The sequence below is a fragment of the Eretmochelys imbricata genome, chromosome 9 (genome assembly GCF_965152235.1).
Source record: "Eretmochelys imbricata isolate rEreImb1 chromosome 9, rEreImb1.hap1, whole genome shotgun sequence".
Taxonomy (NCBI): Eukaryota; Metazoa; Chordata; order Testudines; family Cheloniidae; genus Eretmochelys; species Eretmochelys imbricata.
In genome coordinates this window covers 32,592,840-32,606,435 of record NC_135580.1, presented here as the reverse complement: position 1 = coordinate 32,606,435, position 13,596 = coordinate 32,592,840, and the positions used below count along the sequence as shown (strand labels likewise).

The window sequence follows — 13,596 nt, the reverse complement described above, 5'->3', positions numbered from 1 at the left end:
CATGAAATTAAGTGCATCTCCCCCCCCCCCCCAACCAAGAAAAAGCCTAGATAGTTATTTGAATTTTCTTTACCAGTGATATGAACATAAAAAGCTTGGTACTGGAGTACAGCTGACATTGCTTTATAACATTCTTACAAAAGACATAAAAGATCTGTGCAAGGAAAAATTGAAAACAGCATGAGTTTGCACCATGCTGCCTTAATGGGAAAATTAGGCTGAGGAATCCTTTACCAAAAGCATTTGGAATCTTTTACTGGGCTTACTTCACAACTGGTTTGTTCCAGTCTTTTGAAAGAGAAGGTGGGGAAGTGAAGAAAAGAGTTATGTTTAATCATTTCCTTAATGTTTCTGTTGGTTTCAGAGAGAGAAGGTGAAAATTAGCACAAGGAAATACAAATTGTTTTAAATTGAGAACTTCTCCCTTTTTACTCAGAACAACGAGGAGAGGAAAATATTGGTAGGAGAGAGGTTACAGAGAAACAAGTTTTAGCTATGAGCTTGCTTAAAGATAATACAACAAAACCCTCCTGAAGCCCTCACGTAGCAATTTATCTGTTCTTGGAATAGTGAAGGTGGCAGAAGGGAAGGATTGCTGGGGATTAGTTTAAATGAACAGATGTGAATAATTTTGTGATGTCATCTTTAGAATTATGTTTGACTCAAAACCACAGAGGAGGCAATCATTGTAGTTGTGAGTCTAAAGACCATGAGCTTGTGGGCATAGCCTTTCTTCATTTAAACACAGCTCTGCTCACAGGAGCCCCACATTACATAGTCTTTTGGGGCTAAGGATGCTACTAAGTCCATCCATGAAGGCATCCCTCCAACTGCAAGCTTAAGAACATGGCCTTAAGAACATGGCAAATTATGAGAGAATCTTTCCTGGTTGTGGTCTACACTAGAGTTTGGATTTGTTTCACAGGGGTGAACTCCCAATCCTGCAAGTTTTTCATGTTTAACAGGTGGTAGACTTCAGAGAGAAAACTACTGAACCATGGGTAGTTCAGGTAACTTAGGAAAACAAGTCTGGTGAAAGTGCATCTGAGAAGTTAGTTAGTCCAGGACACATCAATACCAGAAAAAGGGGAAGGACTTCAGAGAACAACAACAGAAATGATCAAGGGGAAAAAGAAATTAACTTATTAGACCAAATTAAAAACAATATTTATTACTAAGGTATTAATCTGCTAACTGTGTGTGTGGAGGTGGGTTGTGTGGATATGGTAACGGTCTGCAGATATTTGAAAGATATAGACGATAGAGGAATTATTTAACATGGAACATAGGCAGAATCTGGAGTGGTGAGCTGTAACTAATAGAGGGAGATTAGGATGAATATCAGGAAAATCTTCATGACAGGAAGATGTATAAGACTGTTGAATAGGAAGCCATATCACCTGACATTTAAATCTAGATTGAACAAAACCATAGTAAATTTACAATGGTATAATCATATATTAGCAGGGAAATTAATTAGCTTATCCTGGGGGATGTTTCCAGCTCTAGGTGAGGTGAGTTTTTTGATAAACTACATAAGAAAACAGTCTCCTAATATACCTTTTGTCATAACCATACAGCTAAGGGTAGCCTAGAATTTCTCCTTACCTGTAAGGGTTAAGAAGCTCAAATAACCTGGTTGGCACCCAGCCAAGGGGACCAATGGGGAAAGAAGATACTTTCAAATCTTGTGTGGCGGGGGGGAGGATTTGTGGTGTGTTCTCTGGGGAAAGCAGAGAAGCATCAAGTCAAAAAAAACTCCTTCTCCTATAAACCATCCTGTACAAGTCTCTGATATTACAAAAAGAGTAAGTAAATAAGGCAAGGCGCGTTAGATTACCTTTTGTTTTCAACTTGTGAATTTTCCCTTTGCTAGAGGGAGGTTTATCCTGTTTTTTTTGTAACTTTAAAGTTTTGCCTAGAGGGGAATCCTCTGTGATTTGAATCTGATTACCCTGTAAAGTATTTATTTACCATCCTGATTTTATAGAGGTGATTCTTTTACCTTTTCTTTAAATAAAATCCTCTTTTAAAAACCTGACTGATTTTTCCATTGTTCCAAGACCCAGGGGTTTGGGTCTTTGATCATTTTGTAACCAATTGGTTAGGATATTATTCTCAAGCCTCCCCAGGAAAGGGGGTGTAAGGGCTTGGGGGGATTGCTGGGGGAAGAGGAACTCGAAGTGGTCCTTTCCCCTGCTTCTTTGTTAAATTCCTTAGTGGTGGCGTTACTTAAACCCAAGGTACAAGGGAGAATTTGTGCCTGGGGAGTTTTTAACCTAAGCTGGTAGAAATAAGCTTAGGTGGTCTTTCATGTGGGTCCCCATGTCTGCACCCTAAAGTTCAGAGTGGGAAGGGAACCCTGACATCTTTATAAATTGAATTGACACAATGTAAAGAGATTCTACAAAACCATTTTCTTTCACTGGATGTCACATTAGGTTCCTCTGAGCTGAAGACTATCCACCAGGCTACAATTAGTGAAGTTAAAATATTTATTTTTAAAACATCAGATTAACTTGATTCTTTTTTCCCTGGAGTGTACACTGTAAGGTGGCTTTTTTGAAATGGAGAACACATGCTATGAACATTAAATTTGAGCAGCTTTCCTCTTCAACAATGTTTTGCTTAAAAACAAGATCAACCCCAGTTGTCTTTAAATTCTTTTATTCTGTTCTTCTACAGTTCAGCTTTACTTCTCAAGTTATAAACAGCTGGATACTGTTTTTCTCCAACATGTGCATGCTTTTCACTTCAATCAGATGTGTTTATTCCCCTCCTCCCCCGCAATTTTGTGGAGTACAGTTCCCCCTTGCAGCATTTTCAGTAAATGTGGGATTAGTTGAGTATACAGAAATAACTTCTTCTATAAAATTTCCATAAAAAAATAGCAGGTATTTATTTACAAAGTGTGAAAGACTGCAAAGTAATAATTCCTTATTAGATCCAATACACTGTATACTAATACCAATGTTCTCATTAGGAAAGTAAAACTTTATGTACTTTGTATTTCTGTCTGCCAGTGTTTAAAGGATATATAATATCACATTATTTTTACGCTACTAATAGTCATATACAATGTGGTAGTAAAAATTAACATTACTTGATCAGAACAAACAAATCAAGATAGCTTAATAGCAGCCTTTGCCAAAACAAAATAATAGGGTTATAATTAAAAGATACCCAGCAAGAAAGAAACTCATGGAATATTAAAAATCTGCATCAAATTGTTTGAAGTAAGTTGCCCAGAAAGCCTGTAATGTGTTAGATGGCAGTTTACTTTGGGAAAATCTTTAGGCTATGTCTACACTACAGCAGCGCAGCACAGCACAGCTATGTCACTGTAGCACAGACATTTGCTAGAGACAGATGGGGTTTTTCCATCACTATAGTAAATCCACCTTTTGAGAGGTGGTAGCTAGATTGATGGAACAATTCTGCCGTCTACCTACCTGCATCTACAGGGGGGTTAGGTCAACCTAACCTGTTGCTCAGGGCAAGAAATTTTTCACAGCCTTGTGCAAGGTAGCTAGGTTGACCTAAGTTTTAGATGTAGACAAGCTCTTAGTAATAAGGCTTTAGCAGTGCAGGAAAGGGAAGATGTAAAAATGCTTTTATTTAATGCACAAACATTTTGACAGAAAAACAGTAAGTTATTTTATGCCAGTAAATACTTTAGGGAAAAGACCATAAGGTTATTGGATTCAGTAAGAGAACAGAATGAATCAAACCCTCAATTGATCACCATAAAGCAAAGATCAGCAATTTCCACTCATTCTATAGTGGAAGTACTAGAAATAATTAAATCCTATACAATTTACAGCAGCACCAATTAGAGCCACTATAGCTAAAGTTGTCTCAGGGCTTCAATTTTTCAGGAGTTCACAAACCTTTCTTTAAGTTTGGTCTGAGTTGAAACTTGGCATAAAACATCCAAGCCCATGACTGAGACTACTCTTCTGTTAACTTAAATAGGTAGAAAAGTGGTTAAAACAATTAATGGGCTTTTAAGTGGTTTCAGCACTTCAAACACAAAAAGGAAAGGTTTTAAAAAGTTAACTCCATGCATCCATATTGTGGATAAATACTTCAGTTATCTTTAGAAAATTACAATTGTTGTTACACTCATTCATGCTGTAATGGCTCCATAATATAGGTTGATATACATAAGACTGTTGCCCAGTATTATTCTGCTTTAAGAGAGCAATGATCTATTGCTAGATCCCACTGTTCAGAAGTGCCTGCATACATCTACTGACTTTAAACTGTGTCCTGGCTTGTTCTGTTGTCATATCTCACAATGACATGCAGAAGACCCCAAAAAAAATACCTAGCTTGGTGTCTTGCTCCTGGGATAATTATTGCACTCAGGTCCCAGGTTGAGCTTTGAACCCTCCATTTTTACAGGTATGTAATGAGCAGCACCACTGGAAGCAGGAATAATCTTTCACAGTAAGAATTTTGGGTGCTATAACGGTTATAAAATATACATACAAATTGACTAAATTACGAGCCTATTTGAAGTATTCTGTGTAAAATGGATGTGCCAATGCATCAGAGACAGGGGAAGTGCACAGAATTTGTTTTTGCCCAGAAGGTGCTTTTGTGAGGAAAAGTCTCTTATCATCATATTACCTGAAAAACAATCCCAAAGCTGCTATTAACCCTTACCATTACGTTAAAGGTTAATAAACCCAAACAAAAAATTCAGATTTCAGGCTAATACAGTGATTTCAAGGGCATAACACAGAGTATCTTCTATATAATATTTGGTGCATGGACAGACTGTCAACCCAGAGTTCAATTAATATTTAATGCTGAATTTTCTTGCTTTTGTACATTTCATGGTCCTTCAAAATGTTAATCACATGGGATAAAAACCAGCTTTAATCAATCAAATATACATTCTATTAAAGGTTGACAGGCACCAAATTTAGATTTTACAAAAACCAAGATCAACTGAAATGTTCCCATGAATTTGTTTTTAAATTCTAGCGAACACAGATTTTTTATTTTGACTTGAACATTCCTTGGCAGCATTTGCAGCCTAGCCATTACAGCTATTCTAGTGCATGAGAGCCAGAACATGACAAGGGTTCATTTCTGAATTTCACTCAGCCTGCGCAATGATAATAGACTAAATATTAGGACTGTCAAGCGATTAAAAAAATTAATCGCACTGTTAAACAACAATAGAATACCATTTATTTTAAATATTTTGGATGTTTACTACATTTTCAAATATATTAATTTCAGTTACAACACAGAATACAAAGTGTACAGTGCTCACTTTATATTTATTTTTGATTACAAATATTTGCAATGTAAAAAACAAAATATTTTTCATTTCACCTCATACAAGTACTGTAGTGTAATCTCTTTGTTGTGAAAGTTTTACTTACAAATGTAGAATTATGTACAAAAATAACTGCATTCAGGAATAAAGCAATGTAAAACTTTAGAGCCTACAAGTCCACTCAGTCCTACTTCTTGGTCAGACAATCACTCAGGCAAACAAGGTTGGTTACAAATTGCAGGAGATAATGCTGCCTGCTTCTTATTTACAGTGTCACCCGAAAGTGAGAATAGGCATTTGCATGGCACTGTTGTAGCTGGCGTTGCAAGATATTTACATACCGGATGCGCTAAAAATTCATATGTCCCTTCATGCTTCAACCAGTATTCCAGAGGACATGCATCTGTGCTGCTGACAGGTTCTGCTTGATAACGATCGAAAGCAGGGCGGACCGATGCATGTTCATTTTCATCATCTGAGTCAGATGCCACCAGCAGAAGATTGCTTTTCTTTTTTGGTGATTGGGTTCTTTAGTTTCCACATCAGAGTGCTGCTCTTTTAAGACTTCTAAAAGCATGCTTCACACCTCATCCCTCTCAGATTTTGGACGGCACTTCAGATTCTTACACCTTGGGTAGAGTGCTGTAGCTATTTTTAGAAATCTCACATCGGTGCCTTCTTTGTGTTTTGTCAAATCTGCTGTGAAAGTGTTCTTAAAATGAACATGTCCTAGGTCATCATCTGAGACTGCTATAACATGAAATATATGCAGAATGCAGGTAAAACAGAGCAGGAGACATACAGTTCTCCCCCCAAGGAGTACAGTAACAAATTTAATTGGTGCATTATTTTTTTAACAAGCATCATCAGCATGAAAGCATGTCCTCTGGAATGATGGCTGAAGCATGAAGGGGACATACGAATGTTTAGCATATCTGGCATGTAAATATCTTGCAACGCCAGCTACAAATGTGAATGCCTGTTCTCGCTTTCAGGTGACATTGTAAATAAGAAGCAGGCAGCAGTATCTCCCATCAATGTAAGCAAACTTGTTTGTCTTAGCGTTTGGCAGAATAAGAAGTAGGACTAAGTGGACTTGTGGGCTCTAATGTTTTACACTGTTTTGTTTTTGAGTGCAGTTATGTAACCAAAAAAAAAATAAATCTGCATTTGTTAGTTACACTTTCATGATAAAGAGACTGCACTTTAGTACTTGTATGAGGTGAATTGAAAAATACTATTTTTTTATCATTTTTACTGTGTATGTATTTGTAATCAAAATCGATATTCAAAATGTAAAAAAAAAAATCCAAACATATTTAATAAATTTCAGTTGGTATTCTGTTGTTACAAGTGTGATTAATTGCAATTAATTGTTTTAATCACGATTAATTTTTTTGAGTTAACTGCAATTAATTGACAGCCCTACTAAATATCATTATTAAAGAGTAATTTAAATTTTAAAATTCTGCTATGAACTATGCAGATAAGGGAATTTCTTCTAAATAACTGTTTTTAAGTTATTTTTAATAATATTATAATGAGTGTTGCTTCATCTAGTGAGGGGGGGTCTCTCCTCTTTAAATAAATAATAGCAACAGGCCTTTGGCTTCATCACATCCCAGGCATGGGACAATTGCAAGAGCATTAACTGCCCCCGAAGTCTTATTCTAACTAAAGGAAGCTTACATTAACCAGAAAGATAGTGACATTTTTAGATTGTGATCATGATGTGTAATCCCAAAGAGGGACAAAGTTAAATAAGCTCAAAAAGAAAAGGAGTACTTGTGGCACCTTAGAGACTAACCAATTTATTTGAGCATGAGCTTTCGTGAGCTACAGCTCACTTCATCAGATGTATACCGTGGAAACTGCAGCAGACTTTATATATACACAGAGAATATGAAACAATACCTCCTCCCACCCCACTGTCCTGCTGGTAATAGCTTATCTAAAGTAATCCTCAGGTTAGGCCATTTCCAGCACAAATCCAGGTTTTCTCACCCTCCACCCCCTCACACAAATTCACTCTCCTGCTGGTGATAGCCCATCCAAAGTGACAACTCTCTACACAATGTGTATGATAATGAAGTTAGGCCATTTCCTGCACAAATCCAGGTTCTCTCACTCTCTCACCCCCCTCCAAAAAACCAACCCCCATACACACACAGACTCACTCTCCCAAGTTAACTTGGATTTAAACTTGGAGAGTGGTCAGTTTGGACGAGCTATTACCAGCAGGAGAGTGAGTCTGTGTGTGTATGGGGGTTGGTTTTTTGGAGGGGGGTGAGAGAGTGAGAGAACCTGGATTTGTGCAGGAAATGGCCTAACTTCATTATCATACACATTGTGTAGAGAGTTGTCACTTTGGATGGGCTATCACCAGCAGGAGAGTGAATTTGTGTGAGGGGGTGGAGGGTGAGAAAACCTGGATTTGTGCTGGAAATGGCCTAACCTGAGGATTACTTTAGATAAGCTATTACCAGCAGGACAGTGGGGTGGGAGGAGGTATTGTTTCATATTCTCTGTGTATATATAAAGTCTGCTGCAGTTTCCACGGTATACATCTGATGAAGTGAGCTGTAGCTCACGAAAGCTCATGCTCAAATAAATTGGTTAGTCTCTAAGGTGCCACAAGTACTCCTTTTCTTTTTGCGAATACAGACTAACACGGCTGTTACTCTGAAACCTTAAATAAGCTCAAACATAGTCCTAGCCCTGTCTCACTGTATCTGGATAATCCAGCATTTAGAGTATATTAGGATCATGCAATTAAGAGACATCTGCAATAACAAGGTACAACTGCAAGGGTCAAGACTGAAAGCCCATTTTTGTTTTGGTTTGTTTATTCTATATTAAATGCACACTGCAGTTACTTGCTTTGCTTTTTCTAAATCAGGGTAGTTTGGCTTTTAGACTAATTAAAGGTAAAGTAAAGTATTTTTAAAATGCCTCTGGATATTTTCAGTTTTAAAGTGCCTGTTAATTTTCCAAATGACCATTATCTAATTTTTAGACTGTAACAAATAAATTTTAGAGGTGGTTTTGTTTAAGAAGGTAGTGTGTGTGTGTGTGTGTGAGAGAGAAAATAAAGATAATTTGACAGCTATGTTCTTAAATGATAGATTCTACCCTAAAACAGCTTTTTATGGCTGATATGTTTGAGAATAGTGATTATTTAGGATCAAACTTTGGCTCTATCACACCTTGTTGCAAGGTGGGTGAAGTAATATCTTTTATTGGAGCAACTTCTGTTGGTGAAAGAGACGAGCTTTCAACCTACACAGAGCTCTTCTTCACCTACAGAAGTTGGTCCAATAAAAGATATTACCACACCCACTTTGTCTTTCTAATATTATGACACCAACCCTGCAAACAACTTCTCCATACAAGAAAGTTGTGCCAGTTTAACTACATTACAGCCTAAGTTGGCAGAACTTATGTCGCTCAGATGTGTGAATAAACCACCCGCCTGAGTGACATAAGTTACACAGACCTAAGCATCGGTGTGGACAGAAGCTCTCCCGCTGACGTAGCTGCTGCCACTCATAGATGTGGTTTTATTATGCTGATGGGAGAGCTCTCACCCATCAGCACAGAACCTCTGCACCAGATGCGCTGCAGCGGCGTCACTGCAGCATTGTACGTGTAGACATGTCCTAAAGGTCTGATTTTGAATTGATTTAGTTAAACTAAACTGCAACAAGGCTGCTTTAAACCACACAGAAGTTTGCATCAGTTTAAGTCTATTAGGAATCTTTGCAACCTATATCAGAATAAGCCACTCTTAAACCAGTGCAAACTCCTCTGTGGATATTTTTATTTTGATTTCAGTACGTGAGTTTAAAAGCATACGTCCAGCGAAACTGGAATAACTTTCTCATACAGATGAGACTTTAGAATAGATTAATTTTGCCAGTGACTTCAGTAGAACCAACATTTGGCTTGTAGAAATGAAAAATCTGGCACAATTGTAGTGTAATCATTAATGGCCAGATTGAGTAAACGTTAGAGCTAAATTCCACACAGTAGAAATACCCTCCATCCTCTTCCTGGAAAAACACACATTTTTGGGATGTTTGTGGTACAGTCTAGCAGGTTTTATTGACTCTTTCCCTAAGTTTAAAAAGTCCCCAATCCCTAAAATAAGATGTTTAATATGTAAAGATGTTTACTGCAATAGATTTAAAATGTATACACACAATTATATTGGTTACGGCGAATTACTTCATGTACTTCCTCAAATAATTTTAGTAAATCATACCCAATAAATAAACATATAAATCATCCAGAATAGCAGTACAAAACACAAAACAACAAAAAAGCACTCTCAACCACTAGGTCACTTTTCAAATGTTCATATCACAATTTTCTTTATGCTTAAAGTTTAATTGCTACCTGTCACCAGATAACAATGGACATATTGGCTGTATCACACAATATGGCAACTAAACAGAAGATGAGAGAACCAGTCAAGCTGTTAATGGTCACATTACTATGGTAATGCCTCCTGGTGCCATTCAGAGTTAAAGGGCCTTTTTGAGGGACTGAACACCCATTGCTCCTATTGACTCAATGGAAGATGTGGGTGCTCAGCAACTTGAAATCTCCTTATAATTCAGATCCATTTAAGGTTCAATTGAGATACACCATCAGTTTTTGTTGCAGTCCTGCAATTTTGCAGCAGACCTCATCAGACAAAAAGGAGGTTAAGTTACATGCCTGAGTTCACACAGTGACTCCACCTGGATGAGGACCAGTTCCCAGACTTTAATAAGATCACAACTGCCTGTGTTAAAATTCCCTCTGGACTGGAACTTGGAACATAAGATCTCAAGCAACTTCCTTTTGAAGTCCCAAAATTGGTTTTATGTTTTGGCCTCTGTATGATTTAACTATTTTCAGGGGGGTGGGAGATCAATTTGTGAAGCTGATCAGTTAATAAAGCTACCTACTTTCTCTGCTGTATTTTAATGCCAGAGGCTGGTAATGCTATGCCATGGTACTTGCCAAAAAGCGAGTAGTAGTGCAGTGTGCTCTTAATGGGAGTTTTGCTGTGGACTACAATGGGAGCAAGCATGCCAAGCTCCTGGGAAAGAACATTTTTTGTCAACTTTTTGTCATGAAAGCAAAATTATTACTGCTCCTCTTTGGGCTAGTGTTCAAAGTGGTGCTTATGGGTTTCCTTGTTTTCCAAGGCCTGTTGCAGTGCTTGGTGGATGGTAAGATGGGATGGATCCTGGACACACTGACTTTTTTTTTTTAGAGTGATTTCATAAACAGAGAAACCACTTTCCAAAAGGATTGTCTCCAAGCTAGGAGACCACTGGAATAACCTGCCCCCATCAGCTATTACTGACCTAACAGTTACAGTAACATTTCCAGTTCAAGTGGTAGTTACACTGGCAGCTGTCTGAGAATAGATTAGTAACATGAGTCAAGACAGAGGACGTTACCTATTTCACATGTCCAACTGTCTCTGTGACCTATGCTCGTGGGATAACCCAGTAGTCTTGTCCAGATTGGTAGGTAGCTTGATAAGCATAGAGGAAATTTTTCCTTGTAACTTTGCTAGCAACCTCTCCTCCAAATGTGTGTAAACATGACAGACTGCAACAAATATTCAGTAGGGATTCAGGCAAAACTCCTAACTAAATAACTCCGCCATAGTCACTGTGGTCTAACAGCTAATACTGGTATTTAGAAATACCTAAAATATTTACATGAACTATAAAGATGAAAAAGGAATCATTTCAATTTATCATTTCATTATTCACTCTTAATTAGGTTTAGCATATTGAAAAGATTAAAAGCAGACTAGTTTAAACTTGCATATCAAAACATTTCAGGTCAACCTGTTCTGCTCTGATATTAAAGAAAGTGTGGAATGTTTAAAAATTCTCTGTTCAGAGACATTCTAGGCACCAAGTTGGGATGCTAAAAGTACAACTGGATTCAACTCTGAGAGTTTTGTGAGCCTAATTCAACCCTTTAAAGACATTTTTAAACAGAGGAAAAAAACCCTATATTTAACCATTGTACTGGTATGATTTGTTGTTGATATATTCCACTGTGACTCAACCTATTTAACAGCATCTTTGGTCACAATGGAGTCAAATATATAATCCAGTATTTTAGACATTTACCTTTTCCAAAGCTGCAAATAAATATTTTCAATTAATGAGACCTTCAGTAAATAGAGGTGCAATTTATTCACTAAAGAAGAAGTTTACTAACATTTTGGCTTGACATGATTGTGAAAATCCTTTGGGTGATATTAAAGCAAAATTACTACTACTCCAATGCCTACTTCTGAAGTGTAAGAATTATTTTTGCTAACTTGACAGAGTATAAAAATCAGATTCCAGTTTTTCCTTTTGTGAAAACAGTTGTTTGGAGTTAAATGTTCCACTGCTGTGCCAGCATGGTGTCAGTGAGTGCAGAACAGTTGGAAAATGGAATTAACTAGAAACAAAAAGTTAATTTGATTAGTCTGTTTTCATTATCCTAGCTGAGTGAAATGCAAAAAGTCTAACTGCATAAATAGTGAAAAGTTAGATTTTCACAAGAATCTTAAATTAAAGTTATTAGTTTCTAAAATAATATTTTATATGACTGTGTCCCTTGAAAACTGAAAACTGCCTGAAAATGATGTATGAAGTCCTTACTATAGAAAGAAACTCTTTTGCTATTATATTCCATTTGATTTTCTAAAGTAGGTTAAGGTCTGTGTAGATATTCAAGGGAGAATTTATTTTTAAACTATCAGACAACTTATTAATATTATTTTCTTCACTAACATTTTTTCTTAAAAAAATTAGTGCTGGTGTAGGGAACACCACCATTTTTATCCTCACTATGTATAATGGCTAATATTCAGTTATTTATAATAAATTAGGCCCAAAATATCAATGGAATAAAATAATGGAAAAATATGAACCCTTCAACAGAAATATACTAATTTCATTCTTTACAATATCTAAAATGGATTTCATCTAGTTCAAGATTAATTTCGCCACTTGCATTTTATATTACTTTGACTCTTCTATACAGCAAGATGAACAGAACAAAGCAAACATACTAATAGCCCCTCCCCATAATGGTTTTAATAAGTAAGATATTTAAAACTATCTATTTTAGCTTTTTTTTAAAAAAAAAGATAGCAGAGCCTAAAGACTACGTAAGAATCAGCATCTGTTGGTCGACACTATAATCATCTCCATTCTGACTGGGATAAATGAGGGGGAAGAGAGAAACTGGAGAAGCAGTGTCCCAAGTTATGAAAAATAAACTTGTGCACTTAGCAATTAGTCTGCTAAATCTTCAGGGATTTTGCTTTTTTCCTTGGTTGCAGTTGAAACACTTTGTTTGCTCTGTGGCAGTATGCCACACTGTGTTCAGTTATAAAAAGTTTTCAATCTGTCACTTAACTTTGGGTGCTTTTTGTGTGTATATGCGTGAAAGTTTCCATTTAGTTTCACTGAACACAGTGCAAACAAAGGCAAGAAACTGAAGTTACATCATGAAAACCAGGAGCTCACACTAAAAAACACATAAAAGCAGCATCTTGTATATTCTGTTTTCTACTGTCTTCATTCTGGGGAAGAGGAATCGTCATCATCATCATCTTCATCATTGAATGAGCATGGGGTTTCTCCTCGTGACTCTGAATAACGTGATGTTGCACTGCTGGATTGTTGACTACCAGGGGCAAGGAACTGTCCAGTTGCTAAGGCCACTTCAGCATCCAGACACAATCCTGGATTTCCACTATCAAAACAACAGAAAAGTCATCCTGTAACTTGAGAGAATTTCTCATGTTTGAGAACCTTTTGTGGCTTCTTGTTTTTATTTAAAAAGAAGCTACCAACAAGAAACTACCTGAAACATTATAATTTAAAATGAATCTAGTATTTGTGAAAGGGGACAGGAGGCAGAAAAGCAAAAGAAACTCAAGGATCAATAGGGGGTATGCCAATTTCTCTTGTCCCAGCTAGGGAAGCTCCTGAAGCCAAGAGAAGGAATCGAAAGGGAATAACTCTCCCATTGCCTTGTCTATGCTGTAGTGCAGAGGTGGGCAAACTACGGCCCGTGGGACCGTCCTGCCCGGCTCCCAAGCTCCTGGCCTGGGAGGCTAGCCCCCAGCCCTTCCCCTGCAGCTACACCGCAGTGCGGGCAGCACTCTGGGCGACGGGGCTGCCTGCTCATGCAGGGCAGCACTGCAGCGTGTCTGGCTCAAGCCAGGTGGTGCGGCAGCCAGGTGGTTGGACAAGAGGGAAGGGGGTCCCGGGGGCAGTCAG

At 37.5% G+C, this 13,596-nt stretch overlaps 1 protein-coding gene and 1 long non-coding RNA gene across 6 annotated transcripts in view; one reads left to right on the top strand and one right to left on the bottom strand.

Annotated features, from left to right (window-relative positions):
* Positions 1-13,596, bottom strand: part of TFDP2 (transcription factor Dp-2) — a 162,684-nt gene that overhangs the window by 3,711 nt on the left and 145,377 nt on the right. For 3 of the 5 annotated variants that reach the window (XM_077825714.1, XM_077825715.1, XM_077825717.1), the window contains one exon: positions 9,524-13,066. In XM_077825714.1, coding sequence (XP_077681840.1) covers positions 12,889-13,066 — 178 coding nt within the window. In that variant the 3' untranslated portion in view covers positions 9,524-12,888. Of the gene's footprint in view, positions 1-1,608; positions 1,724-9,523; positions 13,067-13,596 lie in introns of those variants that run through there. The other 2 variants (XR_013347052.1, XM_077825716.1) reach the window with 1 other exon arrangement.
* The window catches only part of LOC144269820 (uncharacterized), a 64,148-nt gene that overhangs the window by 17,123 nt on the left and 33,429 nt on the right, over positions 1-13,596 (top strand). The gene's annotated exons all lie outside the window — the stretch shown is intronic.